At 41.8% G+C, this 25,074-nt stretch overlaps 1 protein-coding gene across 4 annotated transcripts in view; it reads right to left on the bottom strand.

The window, feature by feature from the left end:
* Window positions 1-25,074, bottom strand: part of KIF6 (kinesin family member 6) — a 369,189-nt gene that overhangs the window by 82,680 nt on the left and 261,435 nt on the right. For all 4 annotated transcript variants that reach the window (XM_006926847.3, XM_025042753.1, XM_025042754.1 and 1 more), the window contains 2 exons: window positions 13,257-13,365; window positions 2,773-2,828 (listed from right to left, as the gene is read on the bottom strand). In XM_006926847.3, coding sequence (XP_006926909.2) covers window positions 2,773-2,828; window positions 13,257-13,365 — 165 coding nt within the window. The remainder of the gene's footprint in view (window positions 1-2,772; window positions 2,829-13,256; window positions 13,366-25,074) is intronic.

Below are 25,074 nucleotides of genomic sequence, written 5' to 3'. Positions count from 1 at the left end.
TTTAAACACGTGGGCTAGTTGATCTGTGGTTTACACATACGGCTTTCATTTCCTCTCTGCAGGCCAATTACATGTGCACTCCACAACATCCCATTTCTGCCTCAGGGTCCGGAGGCAAGACGTAGCACAGTTTGGGAGCGAAGCTGAGTCATCATCCCAAGCATATAGTGACACATCTGTGCCACGCTCCCACCTCCTGACTCTTAGATTCGCTAAAGGATTCATGGGGACTGAAAATTTCACTTGATCTAATTTCTCCCTAGGAAGAAATGAAAGATTTGTGATTCAGTAATGTCATAAATCTCCTGAAATCAGTTTCCTTCAAGGTTGCCTTGGAAATTTTAAATATATGTGCAAGTTCCTCCTTATATCTCCTTAATCTTCACCTTGCATCTGAGATGCAGTGATGGGCTAATCCTTGTTGTGAAGCACCATGAGGGGCTTGTTCAGTAATGGGGCTTAGTCTCAGTGAATCACTCACCTGGTCGCCTTCGGATCAAGAGCACATTTGAATGATGAGTGGCTATAAGATGAGTCTTAGTCTGCTTAAAATGAAGTAAGAGTGACATTGGCTTTATTAGCACCACTGAACTAGCTACTTTCTTGTTAGCAGTGAATGCTTGAATCTCAATATTGGTATGAACCCTAATTGTTAGTATCCAGAAAAAACAAAGGTCTACTTCCCCAGGTCTTCTGCTAGCATACATGGACCCTTTATGTGTGAACTACAAACATCCTCTGTGAAAGATCAATTATAGCCCTCACACCCTTGGCTGCTGGTTCTGGGGCAGAGCACAACCTACAGAGCTGCAGGGCAACCTCCAACTTGCTTAATCTCAAGAATGTGGCAAACTGGATCCATCGACATATATTATTGCGCCGAAATGATAGAGAATTTAGAATCCTTTGTAAAAGAACCCAAGGTACTCAGAGTAAAAAGCTAAGTATATTAGCATAGGCCACCGGTGCCTTCTATCGGTAATCTATTTCATTAGTGTTGGAACGGTTTTGTTTTTGTTTAGAGAGTTAGATATTTTTTTCAAGAGCAAAACCTTATATTACCTTTGGTGAAGAAGCAATTTGTAAAAGGCTTTTCCCTCTTCTTGTCCAGGAATGAAAACAGACTATCGGGTCCTTTGAGTCAGATGAGGCTGAGAAGTTGGCCCCAGATCCACTGAAGACTGCTTCCTGGTCCCTCCCTGCTTCCTTCGCTTCCAGGCCACCCAGCCAGGTAAGCCAGCACTACCCTGCTGCTGATTCTGGGCTGCTCCTGAGCAGGGTGTCTGCTTTCCTGTTGAAGCCCTGGCACTGTTGATGGGGCCTAGGTCTAGAATCAATTTCCTTATGGTTTTGGGTCACCAATGCCTTTGAAAATCAGGTAAACTATGAATATTATCTTCAGAAAAAAAAATACATATATACTCTTAAGCTCCAATTTTTTTTTCCATGTGGTTTCAGAAGGTTTGGAAATGCAGGCTAAGAAAGAATTTTTACATAGGATTTTAAGAGAACCCAATTACATTGGAAGACTTATCAAAAATTTAAAACTTTTTGTGATATAGGAATATCTATGTGCTTTTCTATAAATGTATCAAATAATCAGATCTAATGGTGAGTCTAATAACTACTGTAATTTTGAAGTACTGATAAGTATAAAAGATATTTTCTGATGTCTGACAACTGTGCCGTGAAATGAAAATGTCTCTGATTTCCACTGGTGACAGGTGCCGCTGGTATTACTGTGATCTGCTGCCTACACTCATCATTGAAGGCAGTGCTAAACTGTAGTTAGAGGTTAGTGAAAATCAAGGTGCACGTTTTCCCCATCCAAAATCCTGGACTTGAGGTTAGGAATCTCTAAGACTATGGAGATTCTCGGCCTGGTGCTGGGCATGGCTTAGGTCCTGGCTGCCTCAGCCCTTTCCTTTTGGGTCAATGAACAGAACGTAGGGCTCCTGTTCCTTAGCTGAAACAACCAGAGACTAACATGAATTTCAATATTCTGTAGAAAAAGCCAAAAGAGAAATTCAGAGTGGCCTTTGTCCCATTGTCATTTAGGAAAGGTGAGTGAAGACAAGAGAAACTCAAGGAGTTAGCAATGAACAGATAGGTAACTTCTGCCTTCCCTCTGTGAAGCTGCCCCAGCCTGGGAGATGAATCTCCATGTGTCTTCTAGCTTGGAATGAAAGCCACATTTTCCTCTCACTGTAACAAAGATACGAGGCATGTTTTGTTGTGTGCGCCTCTCGCATTAACCTCACTTTCCAGGGATGCTCACCTAAGTAGGGAAGCCCTGCTCAGCAGCCTGTGCCCTGGGAAGGCACAGTGGCTCATTTTTGCTTCTCATCCTCCCACTGGCTTACTGAATGGCACTGAAAAGTGAGCACCTGTGCCAGAAACACTAAGTAGAAGTTTTGGGAGGTGTAAAAGTGTCTCATAGCACTCGAAAATATGAAACTTCACTGTAATCGTGTGGCTTAACCAGCTGAGCTATTGCTAAAAAACACCTGGGAAAAGCAAACCTTTCTCATTGGGATGTTAGAGCTCAGGACTACATGAGGATTAAAAGTTCAAGTTTTAGACAAAGAAATAGCTTTTCCTGATGGATGAGGGGAGGGATGACAAACTTCCAAGGAAAGGCACTCTCAAAGCGGCTTCCTTGGCAGTACTCTCCTGCAACTAGGCTCCATGGCTATTTGGAGGCACATCATGACCTGATTTTCACCAGGAAAATGGTCTGTGAAAGAGGCTTAGAGAATATCATCTGCTTACCAATTTTACTTCTTGCTTCGTTTATATTTTCCCCCAGGGCCTTTGCTTCAGAAAATCTGGAAGAAAAAAAAAAGGCAGTTTAACCTTTTCTCTTCATCCTAAACTGAGTTTTAAAAATAATGGATTTCTGAGAGTTCTCTAAAATATTATAAAACTTTATTAAAAAACATAAAAGAAAACCCAAATAAATGAAATATGTTAAGGTAATTATATTAGAGATAAATTTTATATTAATTACTGGCATTATAAATTTTACTCCTCCACTGAGCATAGAATTTTCATTCTCATATTCACTAATTTATGACTTTCAATTTCTAGTGTTTTTTGATGCAAGGATACCAAAATAAAGCATGGCTCTAAGCTTTCTGTACTATGCATGCTCTCTTAATCATAGTATCAGGATCTTATAGTTACAGTCAAAGAATACACACTAAATATCACTTAAGTAACTTTTTTTCTCTGATTATGAAGTCATAAATCAAAGGTCAGCAAACTATGGGTGGTCATGAGACAAATCTGGCCTAACACCTGTTTCTATAAACAAAGTTGTATTGGAACATGGCCACACCCATAATTTACATATTGTTTATGGTTGCTTTGTGCTACAATGGCAGAGTTGAGTAGATGCGACAGAGACTTTATGACTTACAAAGCCAAAAATATTTACTATCTGGCCTTTTATAGAAAAAGTTTGCTGACTCCTGTTATGATGTTAAACCACATTTTGAAAATATAAAAACAAGGAAAAAACCTCAAATCACCCCCCACCCAGAAATAAGCACATTTTGAGATCGATCTGGTCTTTTTTTCTAGCCAGTTTTTATAGAGTTAAGATCATACCATACATATGATTTTGTGCTTTGATTTTTTTTCATAAGTCTTTCCCCCATGTCATTAGAAACTTCTCCATTATCTTTGATGGCTGCTTACTAGTTCACTAGATAGTTGTATTGATGTTTACTTAATGATTCCTCTGTATTTCCCAACAAATATTTATGAACCATCATGGAGAGCCTAACCTTGTGGTGGAGAAGTGATGTAGGATATGGCCTATATGAGAAACATGAAGTCCAGGACCTTATGAAATGTCAGTTGCTTTCCCGTCTTCTCCTTTATGCCATGAAATTTAAGAGGCAACTGAAAATCTATGAAACAAATACATAATATGTGGCTATAGCAAATCATTGTGCTACTGTGGATAACACTGGCCATACCATAGGAATGACTAGGGAGAGTCCTATCCATGAGTGGGTAGTAGTCAGGAAGACTTCATGTACAAGGTAATATTGATCTAGATTTTATGGCTATATATGAGTTTTTAGAAAACTTTTTATTATGGAAATTTCCAAGTATATACAAAATTGAATAACAAAATGAACCCTCTGTAACCTACCATTATATTTCATGAATTGTTAGCACTGGATCAATTTGATTTTCACTATCTCTTCTCTCTCAAACTTCTCACACCTTCCAAATCTATCTGGATCTTGGTACATCCTGGATATACTGTTTCATCCGTAAATACTTTAGTTGCATAGGATTTTGTTAGAGAAAGTGAAGAGAGGAGGGCATTCCAGGCAGGGGAACAACATAAGCAAAGGCCAGAGTTCCACGACTGCTCTGTGCTTGATGAAAAGAGGTGTGAATTATGTCATTGCTATTTTCCGAGTCTGTCTACTTGGCCTGTGACTGCAGACAGGAAGTTTCTAGGGAAGGGGACTAAAAATTTTCTCTCAGTTTTGGGTTTCTTGGGATTCTACCCCTAGTTCCCTCATTAAGGATGTTCGGGCTCATCATAGATTATGCATGTCCTCTCTTTAGCTAAGGCCTGTCACCTTCCAGAGAGAAGTACAGTTCCATTTGATGCCATTCAGATTGAATCTAGTTCAGCAAACATTCATATGACTGTGCTGGGCTCTGTGGGCTCACACTTTCCTTTACTGGGCAGCCATTATCTGAGGTTTGGTCCAGGCTACTCAGAAGATGAGGTTTACCTTCATACTTTAAGTTCTGCCAAGTCGGGGGACTAGAAATGTTTGATGGCCGCCCTGTCCATCTCCAGTATCTAGAAATTCATAGGATTTGATAGTTCGTCATTGCTCAATGAATGATTCCTCTTATTGCCATTTATGTGGAGTTCTGGAAGTTTAAGACTTTTTGGAATAAGGAAAATACAAGAGCAAGGCTGCAAAGCTGCTGAAATTCATGTCAGTGCTGGAGGAAAGCAGACTAGAGACTGAAAAGGGAAGATATTGCAGGCAGAACAGGCAATCCCCACAGTAGCACTGTTCGGAGAAGCCCTGACAGGCCTGGTATAAAGCTCCTGGCAGTGTCCAGGGTGTCCAGGGGGCATGGTGGAGGGAGCTGCTCCGTGCTGTGGTGAATACTCTCCAAAGAGCCGCCCTGCAGCAGGGCTGGCAGACACTGTGCGGGGAGCTGTGAACTGTTCTGGTCTCTTCTCTGCATCCCAGTGCCAAGCTAAAAAGGGCTTACCCACTGAAGAGGTGTGGGCTGAGGCCTGTCCCGTCTTCATGAGACCATTTTCCCTTCACTCTGCAGCTGTCACCACTCCAGGCCACCCCACCCACATGTGTTCCTGATTCCTGGTTGTCAAGACAAACTCTTTCCTAAGGAAGCCCAGCACTGAGGGAAAAAGGGGGGAATATAAAGGGAGGCGGGAGAGATGAGAAGGGAAAGGAAGTGTTACCAAAGAGCTGAGAAAGAAGGTGACCCCCCAGTTCTGCCACTTTTTTCCTTGCCCACCCTGCACCTCCACGCCTCCTTGGCCGGTCTCCTCAGTCCCACTCCCTCCCCATCCTCCTGCCCTAGTCTAAGTTGTGCTCATCCACACTTTGCCAGGAGGAGCCTCCATTTCCTGACCTTCTAAAAGAGCCACATTCCCATTAACGACTTGGCTCAGGGAACCGACATGTGGTTAAGGTGGTGCACCTGCGCGGACTTTCCCCAGGGCACGCCGCACCATGGACAATATCCTCTGCTGCTGCTCACTTCTGAGGAGATGTGGCCTACGAGGGAGGCCCTGAAGGAGGGCCAGATAGAAGGCTCTGTGACTCAGCCAGAACCATCTGTGAGCCAGGTTCTCTCGCTGCTGGGGCCGAGCGTTCCTATCAGGGAGCCACTGGCTGTGCGGCTCACATTAGAGAGTGCAGCGTTTCCAGGTACAGTTCCAGTGCGGGGACAGCAGGGTGCTTTGTGGACGGCAAGGAAAAAAATCTCTGCCTTAAGGCAAGGCCTGGGTTTGAAAGGGAGAAAGAACGCAGTGCGCTGGCTCTTCCTTCACACCTGGCTTCTCGTGATATCCAGCCTTCACTGATCCAACTGCACCTACTATGCGCCTGGCATTGTGCTGAGCACTATCCCCAGAGTAAAAACATTCTTTTCTATTGGCTTTCATGTCGCATCACTTGGCTCTCCTGTTTTTAATGCCTGTCTCCTTGGCTGCTCCTTCTGCCTGCTTTGCAGGGTTTTCTTCTGCAGCCTGTTCCTTAAATGTTGGTAATTGTCAAGGTTTTGTCCTAGCCCTGTCCTCATGTTACTATTCTCTCTAGGCATTCCATTCATGCCAGTGCCATCATTTGTGATTTCTACTGACATCTCCCAAATCTCCTCTTCAGCCCTGCTTTATTTCCTGACCCCATATCCAATCCAGCTGCCTATTTGATGCCCTGCAGATTGGATGCCCTAAAATTCATTGTCTTCAAAGCAGAACTGACTACCTTCCCTGAAGACCTTCCCCTTTCCTCCCATCTCTCCTCATCTCATTATAGGGCACCAGCACTTACTCATGTGCTCACCCCAGTAACCTGAACATTATCCTTTGCCCTTCTTCCGTTAGCTCCTTCACTCAATCCTGGAGTCTCGTCCATTCTATACTCTCAGTATCTCTTACAACATTCCACTTAGCTTTATTTCTATTGGCCTTAGAGGAGAAGCTGTCATCAATTTCCCAGATTACTTCAACGGTTGCTTGCTTGGCTCCCTGCATTCACGCTACCTGCCTTTGGGCTGCTTACCACATGTTAGCCTGAATAGGCCTTAAATGCAAACTTGATCTTGTTATTCTCCCGCTTAAAACTCTTCAAGGGTTCCCCAGTGACACCAGGACAAAGTCCAAATTCCTTAACACAGCCAACTAGACTCCTCAAGCTCTGGTTCTTTTTTATTTCTCCAGATTCTTCTCTGGCACCCCTCTGCCTTTCCAGGCTTGCCTGAATTACTTTTAGTTTCATAAAGTGTCATATTCTCTCTCACTTTGGAGCTGTTCCCTCTGCTTGGAACCTCTCTCTTCATCTGCCTAATTTCTACCTAATCCCTTACTTTCGGCTGAGGTGTCTCTTCCTCTGGACAATTTTCCAGGATCATGCAAGTTGGCAATAGGTGTCATCCCATGTGCTCCACAGCACTCTGACCTTCTTTCGTCACAGGTAAATAGCCCACTATAATGGGATTACCTGTTCACTTGTTTGTTTCCCTTTCGCTATCTTAAGTGCCACGAGGAGGGACCACATCTGTTTACGTCACTTTTATATACCTGGAGCTTAGAATAGGGACTCATACTTAGTAAGCATTCCACAAATTCTGTAGAATAAAAGCAGCGGCATGTAAATGAGCATGTGTACACAGACTACATGTGCCATGTGGAGAGCACTGGACCAGGAGTCAGAGACCTGGATTCTAATGCCCATTCCACCTCTTCGCAGCTGGATCTCAGATTCCTCATTTCTAAGATTAGGATGAGCTGCCTTTTCAGGGCTGGGTTGATGTGGCAAGTTCATTATGTGCAAGCGTGCTTTGGGATTGTGAATCATGACCACTGCCTGGCTGTGTAGGAACCCTGTGGGTGTGTGACAAACTGTGAGGCGGAATTGCATGTTGGAAGCAGTGACCACAGACAATAATAGATAAGCATCTTCTCAGCAATTAAGTCAGAAGGGATCCTTAAAAAGTCAATGGTCAAGACAGTTAAGTTTTTCATCTTCAGAGGAAATGAAAAGCATGATGGGATAGAGGTAGAATCTCATGTAATTTCCAAGACCAGCTCCTGGGAGAATCCCATCCTGCCTTGGGCATGTTTCAGTCATCACTGGGGGAGCAGCTGAGGAAGCCCAAAGCCTGGCCTTGATCTAGGACAATTAGAACCACAGACAATTTACTGGGGACCATTGGCAGCCACTGCTTTAACCTAGGGGCCACAGAGAGAAGCTAGTGTTCAAAGCCACTCAGTTTCCAAGAGCCTCCACAGTCACGTTTCCTGTAATGTCAGCTAGGAGAATTTCTTCATGCCAGTGAGACAAATATGTCATTGGAAGGCAAGGGGCTCCTATGACATCTTTCCTAGTCTTCTTCTCTAGGATGATTAACTTAACATGCTGATTACCTACGGAGTGAATATTCAGTTCTCTTCCCCATCAGAGAGGAAGAGAGAAGACTAGGCCTATATCTATGACATTGTCTTCTCTATGGACCTGTCCCTGACATGGTACCTTGGCTGCCATTGTTATATTGCGACAAAGATCCACCTTTTATTTCCCTTACGCTTAAAAAAAATACCAATATTCCTTTTCTATTTCATCTCATTTCCCCATCAAGATGGCTGCCTTCTTTTGTCTCCTGTTGAGCAATCCCTTCTGTGACTCTCAAGAAGCCTGTTGCTACATTCTCCTACTTCTAGAAAGCTATGGCATTTTCAAGCAGTTTTCTTGACCACTAAGATTTCTCGAAATCAATTTTAAATTGTCATTCTTGAGCAAAAGAGTGTTTTTGAGTATCATTTTTTTTTTTTTTAGGGCCAGCATTGTTTTAAAAACTGTCGGGAGGCTGACAAGGTTCTAATCTAATCTGCTCTCAGAGTTTATAATTCTAGTTCAGAAGACAAGGTATAAATAGAAAAAAAAAAAAACAAATGGAAAAATAATAAAGGTTAAAATTGAAGTCTAATAGGAACCAGGGAACTCCCATTTGTCAAGGACGTTATTTCCAGATGGTGCCATGAGATTTCTCTCCGCCCTCGGTCCAGTTTTCCTGTTGGTTTTAGATTGCTGTTCTATTCTGTCTGAAGGATCCAACTGAGTAAAGGGGTGCTTTTGGTTTAGTTCACATTATCAAAGCCCTCTTTCCAACTGCAGTTAATCTCCTTGTTTATTTCTTCTTTTGTTATTTAATCGCATTCTGTGTAAGAGGGATTCAGTTTGTGTGAAAGATCTGCCACAAAAGAAAGTTAGTTGTGTTTGCCTGGGCACTAGTGTTTGTCAAGCATGGTATTTTCAGTCTCTCTTCAAATTATTATATACTATGAGGATAAATCATGCCTAAAAAATGTAGTGATTTTCAGTTGCAATTGTCTTCTACTGAAAAATCCGACTTAAGAATTGGCTCAGGTGCTACAGTTCAGCGAAGGGTAAACATCCTATTAATGTGCCAATGTCTTGCTCTGTTGTCATGGGCAGGCAATGTAGCTTTCCCCAGATGGGAGGCCAGAGCTGGGAGACTCTAAAAGTTCCCTGTGATGGCAGCAAAGGGTGCAAGTAAGAAGGGGAAGAAAGCTCTTTTATTAAGTAACACAGAAGTATGAGCCATTGATTGTCCCCTCCTACAACTCTAAATCAATGCTTATACTTTTACGAAGCTAGGGGCAGAGGGTGGGGTGGGGTGTAGAATTAGAAGGAATCCTGGCCATGAATCATTCCTATATTTAGGCTTAGAACATATTTGCCATGGGCTAGAGAGACTGAGCTGGCCTGAGGCTCAGGTGTAGGGACAATTAGTCCCGAGTCCCTCTTTCATGGATTTTGCCAACATGAGGTCACAACACTGAAACCATCAAATAGCAGTTATTTGATGTGAGAAGTAGGAATAAAATGGCAAACCCTCTGGGTCTTGGTTGCTGGGGACCATTAGAAAGGTGAGACAAAGTAGAGTCAGTTGGGTTACTAATTTCATGCCATCCTGAGTAAAACCCTGCTGGTGCACATCTATATTCCTAGGCTGGTCCTCCAGGAGATGGTCCATGTGATGCTCTATGTCACTAGAGGGAATAGGAGCAAATGTGGGGAGGGGATCAGGGCTACAGTGGACCATTTCCTAAAGTAAGGGTGGCACAGAGGTCACCGCTTTAAGTGTCTATGGAGTTGTCTGCTGTAGGAACACTGGTTCAGTTATTTGTTTTCATATAAAAGCATTTTCTCTTAGTCCTCTAACTTAAGTATTGATGAGCGTGTCATACCTAATAATTGAATATGCTCCATGAATGCAAACAAAATCTCCCATCCTGAAAAAGGGGTAGGTCCTAAACTATACCCCGCAATACCAAATATTCTTTAAATGATTTTTATTACACTAACATTAAACAGATGTAGACATTTTTTTGTTTAAATGTGTGCTGGTCTCCTGACTTTTCATTGGACTTAAAATGACTGATTTACTGCTGGGAAAATCTCTTTTTAGAGGAAACCTTTGTGAGAGTTTCATTAATTGCCTTGTTCTGCGGCCTCAGGGAAGATGGGACCACCAGTATTACCAACCCGTCCTATGTGATTTACATGTGTTAAAACTCAAAAGCACATTTGTCACATGCATTGTCAGAATTCTTCTGTACTAGAGTTTAGTGAGCTCTGCATTTGAAGGCTTTGAAAGACCACAGAGACCTCGTCTCTGCCACCACCACCCCAAACCTTCCACCCCCTGCTGGAAACAGACTCAAGGGTACAAACCAGAACCAGGAAGCATGCCAATATTAGAATAAGAAAGATGAAGTAGTACGTTCTTCCTATGCCAGTGGTTCTTAAACTTGAATATGCAAAATAATTACTCGGTAACTGGTTTAACTTGCAGAGTTTTTGAGATCCTACCTCAGAGATTCTGAATCTCAAGGTCTCTGGACACTGTCTACCTAGTGGCTTTCAAACCTGGTTGCATGATGGAATCTTTAAACAAATGGATGCTCGGGCTCTACCTAAATAAGTTAGAATATCTATGAAGTCAGGTCAAAGCATAGGTAGCTTTTATAAGCTCCATGGTCATTTTAATATGAAGCCAGGGTTATGAGGCACTGGTGTAAGCTAGGAAGCCTCAGGTAAGGACACAGCTGAGGGTTCTCTGGAAGTCCTTATTGGATGAGGCAGCTGTTGTCTAGTTTGATATGCTTATTTTCAAACAAGGTATCCTACTCCAACACGTCCAACTGACTATACTAAAAATACATGGCCTACAAGATGGTGAAGCATTAGAAGGTTTGTGAAACCCCTGAATTCATGTGCTAAAATTTGTATGGATGTGCATATCCACATTTTTCTAGAGAAGGAGTGTGCAGCCTTCACTAAATTCACTTTATTTTCTCCCTTACCCCTTGTTTTATTCATTCATATCCCCTAGTCTTAGTCCCATTCTGCTCTACTACAGAGGTAATCATTTTTTATGGTTAAAGGATGCTAAAGTTTATCATTTGTTTCACTGTTTTTGTTTCAAGCGCACATATTTATAAGGTACATAAATTGTGTGTTCTTAGTGCTATCATTGTTAATATGTATACATTAACCTACCTGCTGCATCTGACTCTGTGGAAGCCCTCCCCACTCTTTTGCCTCTCTACTTCCCCAGGGGTGGACATCCAGAAGGTGTCCAACTCTCCTTAGCTATAAATAGAGCGACCTCATGTATGTCTCCTTTTGAACAATGGGAACTTCTTGGGAGACATACCCACAAATGGAATTGCTGGGTCACAGGGGGGTGTAATACTTCTTCGGGCTAAGAAAGGTTGTATGGTGCTCCAGATGGCTGCTCCTGACTACACTCCTATCACCTTCACTGCATTCCTAAAGTGATCTAAGATCCTCACCAACTCTCCTACCAAAGTGTAAAAGCTGTTGGTTAATAGTTGTAGCTGGGCCCTCAATGCTGACGGCCTTTCCTTTTTCTTTGTCCAGGTCTGCCTTCTTTCCCATTCCCTTTGGAAACTGTATTAAATCCTCATCACCATCCTCAAGTCTCTTATTCTACCTCAACTTTCACAGAAAAAGTAGAGGTTATCTTTAATTTTCTCCCTCCACTTCTAAGTGTACCGATGTCAGCTCCATCTTGCTTTGTTCTATTCAGGCCTCCTTCTAGGCTCGGCTCCCCTTATCTTTTGATTCCCTCCCAACTTGATTCCCTGAGCCTTGCTGTGTCAATCTTTTCCTTGTTTTGCTCTCTCTCTCTTGCCACTGGCTTGCTTCTGTGGCTTTCAGTCTTGGCCAATTCTCTCCCAATCTGAAACAAACTACCCTTTTCCTTAAGCTACCTCCCTTTTTGCTTTTTAACACTGTTTTTCATTTATCACAAAATTTTCGAACACATCATTTGCTCTCTTTCTCTGTTCAATTTCTTCTCACTTGCTCCTTCACTCCCAACATTCCAAACCCTGGTCTTCTAGTTGCCAACTCTATTGGCACTTTCTAGCTCTGCCTGCTTATTTCTTGGTAGCATCTGAAACTACCGGCAACCTGCTTCTTCTTGGAATCGTCTCCCCTCTTGGCTTTCAGGACAATCTGTTCTCCTGGTTCTCCCTCTTTGCTCTCTCTGCTTCTTCTCAGTCCCCATCATGACCCCTCTCCCTCTGCCTCTCCTTTAAAGCTTCCTCTGTGGTCTGTCCTCTCGGCCCTTGCACTTCCACATGATTTCCTGAGACAGCTCATCCACTTCGTATGCTTTCTTCGTTCGTCATTTATAAACATATAACTCTCAACCCTGAATTTCGTTTTAATTCAACAAATAGTTTTTGAAAATTTACTGTGTGTTAAGATCCAGAGTCACATGGGACATATAAAAAGAATTCACAGTCTAGAACTCTGTCTTCCGAGCCCTAGACCTGTAGTCTGGCAGTCTTTCTGTTTGCTAAAGTTTGGAGATATGTGTCTAAATCATGGGTTATCTGAAATAAGTTTTATACCTCTAAGTTTATTCTAAAGTATTGAGAACACAGCCTTGCTTGATATCATGTTGGCAGATTATGCCACCTGCTCTGCTTCTGGCCTGGAGAATACTCCAAGGACTCTGGATCACAAGATGTGCGTATGTAAACTTCCCTTGACTAAGAAGTGTTGGACCACTCTTCAAAACAGCTAGAGGACCTGGAGTCCTAAAACTATAGTTTTGCCCATAGATTTTTTTACTCTGCCTTTGAAACAGTAAGATATTGAGGGAGTCAAAAGCTGATGAGAATTAAGGTATATGAGGCTTGCATACAAAGTTAGAGCTGCCAGTAACAGCCCCTACCTTAACATTGCTTACTCACAGTACTGGGATGATGAGGCATACATGTCTGAAAGAGAATCATACCAGGCTGGAAATAGTGCAGTGTGAAACTGCATAAATGCCATGCCTTTCTTTTAGAAGTTAGGTTGGACAGATTAGGGAAGATAGAAGCAAGTTTCCTCTAGGCTGGCCCTGTTTAGCCTTGGAGGACCAGCTGCTCTCTGAGCTAGCCTTACCTCTGTTTTAGAATCTGTTTGTTGTCTTCGATAGTAACGCTGTCAGCGTGGTCCCTCTTGAAGATTTCAAAAGCCTCCTGGCGTCCTAATGACATTTCCTCTCTCATCTCTGTTGGAGACACAGGAAAATGGCCTCAGTCACAGCATCAGGATCCCATTAATTTCATTGTCACTTTAGTCAGACCACAGAGCTGGCCCTGGCTCAGAGAGGCCCACAGCAGAGAGGCTCCCAACCAGACAGGTGGCCGTAGGCTCTTCCAGTTGGCTGCCAATCCACAGAGGAGGCACTTCCGGCGACACCCACTGTACCCTGCAGGGCTGTGCCTGCACATCCATGTGACTTGTAGGGGGTAGAGTTTGGAATGTTTGGTCAAAGGAAATGAAAACCAGAGTGCCAAGCCCTGGATTGCCAAGGACATCTGCAAATGCACTTTCGGCCATCATTCAGTGCCACATTTCTCCTTGTCATACCCGATTTTGGTTTTCTGTTAAATTTCACTCTGAATTTCCAGGCATTTAGTTAAAAGAAATATAATCCAGACTGAAAAATGTAGAATCTAGAAAATTTTGTCTCCATTTAACAACTTACCCTTGTTTCCTATGGCTAGTGGACCTCAGTTCTTATTTAATTGCAAGATCCATAAGCATACAGTGGTGGAGGTTCCTGGTTCATGTCTAACTTCAACACCCTGTATCACTATTGCCACTACAGACTAATCCTCACTGCTGAGTCCTGCTCAGGGGCGAAATTCTGAAACCCAGAGTCAGAAAGCCCTTGGAGAAGGCAGGTGGCACTCCTGCAATGAGGTCCTCTTCCGCATGCCTCCCAGAGTGAGGGTAAATGCAGGTGTGTCCCTGGGACCCTCTGAATTTGTAGCTGGAATTTGGATGAATTTACAGTCAGTTTTGATGCCTCTGCTCTTAGTTCCTTTTTTCATGATTTTATTCATTTAACTCTACTTATCTTTGAAGCCCTGGCTGAGTGTTAACACCTCCATCAAGCTTTGTGCAAGGCCTAGACAGAAGAAATCATCTCTCTATTCTGTACCTATCAATGTCTCTGTAACATGCACAGCCCAGTAGACACTGTCGCTTTATATGACAATTCTTTCTAGTGAAATGTAAGTTTTTCTGGGGGTGGAGATAATACTTTTTTTGTGACTCCTTGGTGTCTTGTTCAATGACTGGCATTTAGAATGTGCTCAGCATATGTCTATTAAATGAGTCAGGTCAAGAATGAACTGAGAGTGATGATGAGCCTTAATCTTATTGTCATAGGAACAGGGTGCAGGGCTAGAGGGGTTTACTCTGAGGTCTAAGGTTCCAGAGACACATTCATATGGGCCACATACTACATCTTCTCTTGCCTGAAAAAATCCTGCTGAGTCCCATCACCCAGTCTTGGGGTGAGTAATTGGACCAGCTCATCTGACACCAATTTAATGATTACTGTTGATAAAAATAGCACCATGAAGAATGTCTGAATGGTGAGGCACACAAAGACACCCCACCCTTTTCCATTAGAAGCAAATTGGCACAGCTCAGTTCTGTCTCCACATCTGTCCTGCACACTCCACAATCAGGGGAGTGAGGGCTGGGAAAGGGTTTGTGTGAGACTCAGAAAGATGAGCCTTGATGCACAAAAGACATCAACTAGAGGACACTTTTCTTCCACCAGGAGCCAAGGGACTCACTCTATACCTCTCCCTTGCCCCATTCTGTGTCCATTTTAACAATGTATGTATGCCTTTCACTGCATAATAAAATAACAGCAGAGGGTAGAGGGAACGAGTCTCTCTGGAATAGAGTCAGGGAAGAGAGAAGCTGCATTGAGAGACCACATTAGCGCCTGGCTGTGGGATTCCTAAGTTGCCTCTCACAGAGGAGGGGTGAGAAGGCTTCCACCAACCAGTAGCGATAGGGATGTGGGACTGGGGCAAGACAGAGGGTTGATCAAAAAGCTGCTGTAATGGAGAGGGGTTCATGGCCTTTTCTCTTTCAGGCGCTGCTTTCTTTTAGAGCTGACAGTCTGAACTGACAATTGGGTGGAAAGGCCATGTTGAGTTTTTTCAGCAAGCATGGTACTGTTACAGTAGGTCCTGGATAAACCTACAATCAGCTGAAAACTCCACTGGGTCTTCTCTGAGATATAGATGGACCTGGGCAAAGGAACAGAAAGGACATGAGGTGCACAGAAGAGAAAAGCCCAGGAAGGTAGTTTGGGATCATTTTGCAGAGAATCTGGAAGGTCTTGCTAAGAAATTTGGGGCCAGGGCAATACTATACTGTACACAGGTCGCTACTTTTTAAAGACTTAACATTTAGCTAAATACACATTATGGGGAAGTTACACTGGAAATACTTATTACTTTTGGTGATTTAAAAGGCACTTGGGGTCCTGCAGCACCCTGGGCTTGTCAGAAACATGGTACCGATTTTCCTTCCACCATATGGAGGCAGTATTCTGGAATTGGAGTGCTGACCTCAGGTGAATAAACAGTAACGTGATGGTCATCGTCTTGGCAGCTAGCATCCTAGGTTTTTGCTTGGAAGGGTCAAGGTAAGGTGGCTGATGGTGCCCATTGTATGCGGGCAAAGAGGCAAGACCTAGAAGCCTGCAGAGACTTTATGGCTGTCTCATGGAGGATGAGACTGTGGGTCTGCAGAGAAGGCACATGGAAAGGACTCCATAGGCATCTGTAGTGTGTGACTCTAGGCTCCATATTAACTGTACTCTTGTCCATCCTTATTCTGCTTGTTTAGAGCCCACAGCCAGCTCCTTTTGGGTTGTATTAATAGACCAGTTTTCACTCCAATGCAAGGCCACCCACAAAGTTAATGAACACCTTTTTATTTACTGTAGAGATATTGCTACCTCCTTTTCCCTTTCAGAATTTGGAAAATAGCTTTCTCATATGGCAAGCTCTTGCCTCTAAGCACACACTGTATGCAGCAGAAAGAGCAAGAGCAGTGAGGCGTAAGAGTGACTAAAAGCTCACTTTGCTAAAGAGATAATTATCTATTTATTCTCTCAAGTATTAATCTTAGGCACTGTGCTAGGCATGTGACAGAGATATACATTTGAACGAGAAGGTTGATCCTTGCCCTTAAAGAGTTCAAAGTCCAGTAAGAGAGAAAAAAAGTAAAGAAACAATTACAATGGGAGTCGCTGCGTGCTGTAGAGGAGGCTGTGTCCAGTGCTGGGAAAGGCGGGGAGGGCCATCTCTGTCAGGGTGAACGGTAAGAATTTGGAAGGATGAAGCAGCATTTTCCAGGTAGAAAAGAAGTGCAAGAAGATCCTAGGTGGATGGGGCAGAGAGGAAGGGTGGATTAAAAGGACAACTTAACATGTGTGGTTCTGCAACATAGTAGGAATGACCTTTGGAGTGACTAAAAAAATGAATTTTTTACATACTGTGTGCTAAGCATTGTGCCAGGTAGTTTCTTTCATATAGACATAACTTATTTTATTGTGCTTCACTTTATTATCCTCTGCAGATATTGTGTTTTTCACACATTAAAGCTTTGTGGTAATGCTGCCTTAAACAAGTTTATCAGCGTCGTATTTCCAAATGGGTTTGCTCACTTTGTGTCTCTGTGTCACATTTTGGTAATTTTCACAGTATTTTAAACTTTTTTATTATTATTATTTATGGTGATCTGTGACCAGTGATCACCGTCTTTTATGTTACTATTATAATAGTTTTGGGGTGCCATGAACTGAACCCATATAAGATGTGTGTGTTCTGACTGGTCCACTAAAGGGACATTTCCCCATCTCTCTCCCTTTCCTTGAGCCTCCCTATTTCCTGAGCCACAACAATATTGAAATTAGGCCAATTATTCTAAGCAGCATTATTCATAGTGGCCAGGACATGGAAGCAACCGAAGTGTCCTATGATAGATGATTGGCTAAAGAAGCTGTGGTACATATATACAATGGAATATTACTCAGCCATAAGAAGAAATGAAATACTGTCATTTGCAACGGCATGGATGGACCTTGAAATAATCATACTAAGCAAAATAAGCCAGACAGAAAAAGTTGAAAATCACATGATATCATTTATATGTGGGATTTAAAACTAAAAGCAACAAATAAACAGGACAAACAAACAGAGACTCATGGACATGGACTATAGACTAGTGGTTACCAGAAGGTAGAGGGTGAGGTAGGAGGGGGGAGATAGGTGGGATAAAGGGGGTCAAATACAGGGAGTAGGGGAAGAGTGAAGTGGGTAAAGGGGATCAAATATATGGTAGCTGAAGGAAACCGGACTTTAGGTGTTAAACACACAATAGAATATAGAGATGCCAAATTATAATGTACACCTGAAAATTATATAATTTTATTAACCAATGTTATCCCAATAAACTTAATTTAAAAAACCCTATATTATATGCTGTGTTGACATTAAAGTAATATAAGGCATAATAGGTCTTTACCTAGAAGAAAATTTTGTAATTGGACAAATGGCAATTATGGATAAAACAGAATATCATAAAAGAATATAAAAACATGAAATACATGTTTTTAATTCCCTTTTTAGAAAAGAGAAAGTGTGTGAACTGAACTCAGAAAAGACTATGGAGTAAATGGAGTTGGAAGAATATTACTGAGTATTCTATGGTTTCAATGATGGGAAAAAAAGGCATGAGGTGTAGGAGTGTAAAAGGACTATTTAATGACACAGGAAAAAGTTCAATAGGACTTTCAGGATCTCTCCTATCCATTCTTTTTATTCACCTAAGTTAGAGAAAGCCTCTGACCAAATTCAAGTTAATTCTGTCTGATCTGATGAAAACAAACTATGTCTATTCTGAGGACTATTTTTTAGAAGTAGTGATTATTATGGGAAGAAACTAAGATACAGAACAAAGTGCCTTCTTAAAATTGTGTGTGGTAACAGTATATTGCAGGAAAGGAAATAAACAAATATATTTATAATAAAAAAAAGAAATTAGGCCAATTAAAAATCTTACAATGTCCTCTAAGTTTTCAAGTGAAATGAAGAGTTGCCTCTCACTTGAAATCAAAAGCTAGAAATGATTAAGCTTACTGAAGAAGGCATGTTGAAAGCCAAGAGGGGCCAAAAGCTATGCCTCTCACTCCAGACAGTTAGCTAAGTTGTGAATGCAAAGGAAAAGTTCTCAAAGGAAATTAAAAGTGCTATTCCTGTGAACACATGAATGATAAGAAAGTGAAACAGCCTTATTGCTGATATGGAAAAAGTTTTAGTGGTCTGAATAGAAGATCAAACCAGCCAAAGCCTAATCCAGAGAGCAAGGTCCTAACTCTCTTCAATTCTATGAAGGCTGAGAGAGGTGAGGAAGCTGCAGAAGAACAGTTTAAAGCAGAAACTGGTTTGAGAAAAGACACCATCTTCGTAACACAAAAGTGCAAGTTGAAGCAGCAAGTGCTGATGTATAAGCTGCAGCAAGTTATCCAGATCTAGATAAGATTATGAAGGTGGCTATACTAAACAACAGATTTTTAATGTAGGCAAAACAGCCTTATATTGTGAGAAAATGCGAGAGAGAAGTCGATGCCTGGCTTCAGATCTTCAAAGGACAGGCTGACTTTCTTGTTAGAAGCTAATGTAGCTGGTTACTTTAAGCTGAAGTCAATGCTCATTTATTATTTTGAAAATCCTAGGGCCCTTAAGAATTATGCCAGATCTACTCTGCCTGTGCTCTAGAAATGGAACAACAAAGCCTAAATGGCAGCACATCTGTTTATAACAAAGTTTACTGAATATTTTAAGCCCACTGTTGAGACCTACTGCTCAGAAAAAAAGATGCCTTTCAAAATATGACTGCTCATTGACAATGTACCTGGTCAGCCCAGAACTCTGATGGAGATGTACAATGAGATTAACGTTGTTTTCATGCCTGTTAACACAACATCCATTCTGCAGCCCATGGATCAAGGAGTAATTGTGACTTTCAAGTCTTATTATTAAAGAAATACATTTTGTAAGGCTATAGCTGCCATAGACAGTGATTCCTCTGATGGATCCGGGCAAAGTAAATGGAAACTCTTCTGGAAAGGATTCACCATTCCAGATGTCAATAAGAACATTTATGATTCATGGGAAGAGGTCAAAATATCAATACTAACAGAAGTTTGGAAAAAGTTGATTCCGACCTTCATGGGTGACTTTGAGGGGTTCAACACTTCAGTGGAGGAAGTAACTGCAGGTGTGGTGAAAATAGCAAAAGACCTAGAAATAGAAGAGGAACCCAAAGATGTGACTGAATTGCTGCATTCTCAAGGTAAAACTTTAATGGATGAAGAGTTGCTTTTAATGAAATAGCAAAGAAAAAGTTTTCTTGAGATAGAATCTATCCCTGGTGAAGATGCTGTGAATATTGTTGAAGTGACAACAAAAGATTTAGAATATTACACAACTTTATTGAAAAAGCAGCATCAGGGATTGAGATGACTGACTCCAATTTTGAAAAAAGTTCTACTGTGGATAAAATGCTATCAAACAGCATCGTGTGCTATAAATAAATTATTCATGAAAGGAAGAGTCAATCGATGCAGAAAACTTCATTGTTGTCTTATTTTAAGAAACTGCCTCAGCCACCCTAACCTTGATCAACAACCACCCTGATCAGTCAGCAGCCATCGATGCTGAGGCAAGGCCCTCCACAAGCAAAAAGATTATGACTTGCCGAAGGCTCAGATTGTGGTTAGCATTTTTTAGCAATAAAGTATTTTTAAATTGTTACGTACTTTTTTTTGACATGCTATTCACACTTAATAGATTACAGTATAGTGTAAATATAACTTTTATATGCACTGGGAAACCAAAAAACTTCATGTGACTCACTTTATTGAGATATTTGCTTTATCGAGGTGATCCGGAACCAAACCTGCAATATATCCAAGGTGTGGAGATATTATTATTTTAGTTAAGTCTCTTCATGATCCCAGGTCATAATTTCATTTTACAGATGAGGAAACTCAAACTCAGTAAAAATGGTTATATGGGTAAAAATTGCCCAGTTTTAAGATGAGGCCATTTCTGCTCTTAGATCAGTTTTTCTAGGGAAAATATGCCCGATAGAGGGAGAAGATAGTGGGCCTCAAAATGACCTGGTGGTAGTGAATTTACCCATGAAATTGTGCTCTTATTAGTGCCTATGTCATCCAAAACTTTGATTTTTTTTTATAGTATCACAGAAAAAACAAGGATGAATTTTGTTCACAATCTGCATAGTTTATGTCATATGTTAACATGTTCTATTGTTATTTCTAGAATTTGTATGCTCCATGAGGACAGAGTTTTTTTTTTGTCAGTTTTGTTTGCTGCAATATTTCTAGCACTTAGATTGTACTTGGCACATAGAACTCAATCAAATGTCTTTTGAATGAATGAATGAATGTTTTAGATGCTTAATGTTTTTCCTTTTGGGATAGCATATTATGATATTAAGGGGCAAGTGAAGCATGTTTCCATGGCTTTCCCCCTCTTTACCACCATGCTCCTGGGCAGGTTTATCCCCTGTCTAGTGTGATTTTAGAAATTCAACATCTTCTCTCTACTACACGTCACCATGCTTCAGAGCCTACCATTAGAAATGAATTCCAATGCCAAGAAGCTTCCATAAAAATGGGAATACTCTTGAAAGCATCACTATTTTAGGGCCAGCAAAGAAAAACTCTTTGTTTGTTGACAATTAGCTAACAGGTTCTGCAAAGATGAGAGACATATGATGGTCTCTGGCTGGTGCCTGAGAATCAGGGGGATTTGAGTTTGAAAGGGAAGGCAAATTGTGCCCTCTTCTCAGCTTTGTGTAGTCTGTTGGACTCAGCTGCTCACTAAAGTGTAGGCCCTGAGGAGATTTGACTTGCCATTCCCATTTCTTGCTCTTAGTTGTTTCATTTTAATGAATTTCAATCATAGGTCCATGTCGGATCCCAGAAAATATGATTGACTCAGAGAAGCCTGCTGACTTGCTGAGTCACAGGACTGTTTAAAACCAAAGGAGAGCAAATAAAGTACCACAGGACAGTATAAAATTTCAAACCAAACAAACCAACCCTCCACCCTTCCAAAAAAAATTAAATAAAAAACCAAAAACCAAACAAACCCCAAAAAACCCTAAAGGAGAGGGGTTTCTTAGTCTAAGTCCCCAAAACACGACATTGCAATTCCTGGTTGTCAGTTGGATGTAAAACGTTTTCAAGTCCTAAAGGTGCAGCTTCTTCTGGATACCTATTAAGGTATCTAGATACCCAATAGATACCCATTAAGGAGCACTTAGGTGGGAATGACAGTTAACCGGTACTCTCAAAATTAGCCTTGGGTTGGGTTTCTTAATAGGCATCCGAAGTTCTTAGGCTCTGGTGCCTTACATATTTCTTAATGCTTTTTTTTTTTTTTTCATCTTGAAATTTGGTTTCTTATTTTTCTAAAGAATATAAATCATTACTTTTGGAAGTTTTCCCCGCCCCAATGCAGGGTCCCATGGAAACCAAATGGAAAGGAAAAACATCGGAAGTGGAGAGTTTATGCCACTGCTTTTGGGCCTACTGTCTGATTTCCTTTAGTCTGGAGCATGCAGGCCAGAGCTCATTTTCCTGGCTGCTCCCAAACAACCTACTGCTGCTGAAACTATTGCTTAAAAATTGACAAAAGTAAAATGATTGAGAGTTGTGTTATTCATGCTGAAAAATAATTTCTAGTCAGAGCCAAAAATATATTTTCCTTGGGAAAGATATTTATTCATGTGGTGCCTCTGACTGAAGAAGAAAGAGAGGGGAAAAGACCAGCAGAAAATGAGGAAAAGTGAGAGATGAGGTGAATTCCAAAGGGAGACGGGGTTTGAGACACACTCTTTGGGGCTAAAAGCATGAGAAGGCTCAGAGCTGGGTGGGGGACTCTCAGGGCTGACACTGGGAAGAACCTGGATGTATGGGGACGATTATACTATCTGTGGCTTGGTAGCAGAAGCTTTCAAAACTGAAGGTAAAGGAATGGCTTTGACACAGTGATATGATGAATACTTACAATACATACAACATGGAAGTGCATGCAGTTATGAGAAGCAACAGGCAGGGATGGAGTGTGTTTTTGATGGTATCTGATATAAAGTTCTATATATACTGAGATGCCTTAGTAAATGTCGACTGAAGTGAAATATACAAAAATATCCTTACATAAATAATTAGAAGAGAATTCCATTCTTTATTATGTGGAGAAGTTAGAACCAATGAACCAATGAGAGGGAGAGGAATGAAGAATTTAGATGAGAGGAAGGGATAATCTATCAACGCACCATGAAACATAAAGGTCAGGAGGGATATGAGAACCAAGGAAAGGTCAGTGGTCCAGCACTCTTGGGAATGGTGCCTGGAACAAGGGTGTCCTAGGGGAAATGATGGCTCAGCCAGAAACTCTGGGGTAAAGGACAAGTCAGAAGCTCTAGCATGAAGAAAAAAGGATCCACTGATACTGGATTGAATAAATTTTTGAGATGGAGAGGTACTAAGAGATCTTATAAAGAGAAATGAACCATCTCTCAGAAAGATTAGAAGCAACATCTGAGATCGTCTTTACCTTCCTCTCCTCTACTGTGGGGAGGATGCTGTCATTTAGAAAGAAGGGGGTTTTAGAAGTTACATGAAAGATGAGAATGGCACATGTGGTAGCCCCTGTGTTCTCAATTTCCTTCTTCACATTGATGGAAGACATTGTTAACTATTCACAGCATCCTTTGCTGGGGAAACTAATTAAAGAACTAAAGTTTTCAGCATAGTTCTTCAGGCTGCCATCCCTGGCATAGAAGGTCTTCCTTTTATAGATGGCTCCCAGGTTACTACCCAATTAAATGACAGCTGCTGTTACTTTCATCATTCCTGTTTCAGGAAAGAATAGCTACCTACTTCCACCACCATAGGAGTTGACAGGCAGGTGATTTCCCTCAGGGATTAGCATCATACCCTAGAGTATGTGAATCACTGAGAGTGGCTCTCTGGGAGTAGATGCTGAGGAGCTCTCTGTGTACATTTCTCCATCATCAGGACGATGGAGGTCACCATAGGAAGCAGTGCCATGTGCTATGACTCTGTTTACTTTAAGGGCCAGGAGCAGCTCAGCTACAATTTGAGGGGTTGATGGGTGGGGACAGCAGGGTATGAAATCTGAGGATAAGGGGAAGACAAAACCACTTAGCCACGGCCAAAGTAACTGCAGATGTAAAGACCTAAGAGTAGATTTTTTGGGGCGACCGAGGACACTTGCCCAACCTACTTCCTGCTTTTGATTGATGACTTCTGGAATGGGTTAGTGCCCCAAAGCCTTGGGGTTAACGACCAGATGATCCCACCTGGGCTGAGGGCCTCAGATTAGGACTTGCCTTGGAGTTTCCTAAATTGCTATATAAAATATGTCAAAGAAGAACCTTTAATTAGTAAATTCTTAGGGCTGGCTTGGACCAGGCTGAAGCATGGCAGGCTTGGCAGTGGCTTTAGGGAGTGGAGTGAAGGAAAAATCTGAATTGGAAAGCCACAAAAACCTTAGGAGACCCACCCAATGGTGGCACCACATCTAAATAAATCAAATGGGTTACTGAATCCTAGTGCCAGAAATCACACATCCCACCAGCAATTCTAACAGGCCTAGCAGCACAGGCCATGTAGGCTGGGTGGAATTAAGGGGTAGTGTTTGAGGCAGGTTGTGTTTCCCTCTCATCTTGGTAACCATGTCTGATCACCCTCCTGCCACAAATGTGTCCTGGACATTAGCCTGAGCAGGTGGAGAATGGCCCACTGTGCCAACTTAGTGGACAGGCCTGCTGTCTCTAAAAGAATGGCAGCTGCTTGAGGGTAGTTGCCCACTTCCAGCAGGAACATAAAACCTTTGAACAATGGTCCTGAAGGTCATCTGAAGAAAAACCTTCATTTTCTTAACCCAGCATCTCTGGGGTTTTTATTTTGTAAGTGTTCTTATTCAGGACAAAATGCCCATATGGGTTGCTCAGAGAAACCCAGGGACAGACACAGGCATGGAGCCTGGAGAGCAGCCTGGGTCATGTTGGCATTTCTGTGTTTTGGAGTTAACTCAGGAATCCGAAGGCCAACGTTTCTATTTAATAAGACAGCGTGCCGTGGCTCCTGCTGCCAGGCTAGACTGGATCTATGGACTCTTTTCCATCGATTTCAGTCCATAGATGTGGCAGCCCTGAAAGAGCTTTCATGTCTAATTCCATGCCTAATATGTGGACCAACCCTGAGAATTTGGGTGGAAAGACATGCGTGTCCTAGCCCTTTGTGGATTAAAGGGCAGTTGACCAAGAGGGTCATTGAACAGAAAGGCAGCATTCTTCTTCAGCTTAGAAAGAGGCTCCAAATTCTTCAGAATCTGAAAAACACAGGATTCCCTGAGTTTGAGCTGTCTTGACTATTTCCAAAGACCACGGTTAACAGGGTTCTGTCGACTGACTTCCACTCTGATTTGTTCAGTTCTCATGTCAGCCTGTGCTTTGGGGGCAGTGGCTAAAGCAGTGTTCACATGTCCTGTTGTCTGAAAAATAAGGCAAGTTTTCTTGCCTAGATTAGGAATGAATTCTACTTTAGTCTCAAATTTATTTTGATATATTAAAAAAACAATTAAAAAGTTACATTCTAGCCTGGTAGCAAAAATGTCCCTTCCCTGAAATGCATGTAGATTTAAATAAAATTTGTTTCCCTGGCTTGGAAGTAAGCGTAAGGCAAAATGGAATTTGGATATGCTAGTGTTCATTCTTTGAGAACTTTGTACGTGCTAGAGGGATTACACATGTTGTCTCATTTAATTCTTACAGT

This window comes from Pteropus alecto, unplaced genomic scaffold, assembly GCF_000325575.1.
Source record: "Pteropus alecto unplaced genomic scaffold, ASM32557v1 scaffold7, whole genome shotgun sequence".
Lineage (NCBI taxonomy): Eukaryota > Metazoa > Chordata > Mammalia > Chiroptera > Pteropodidae > Pteropus > Pteropus alecto.
The sequence above is the reverse complement of the archived record's forward strand: the minus strand, read 5'-3'. Positions and strand labels throughout refer to the sequence as shown.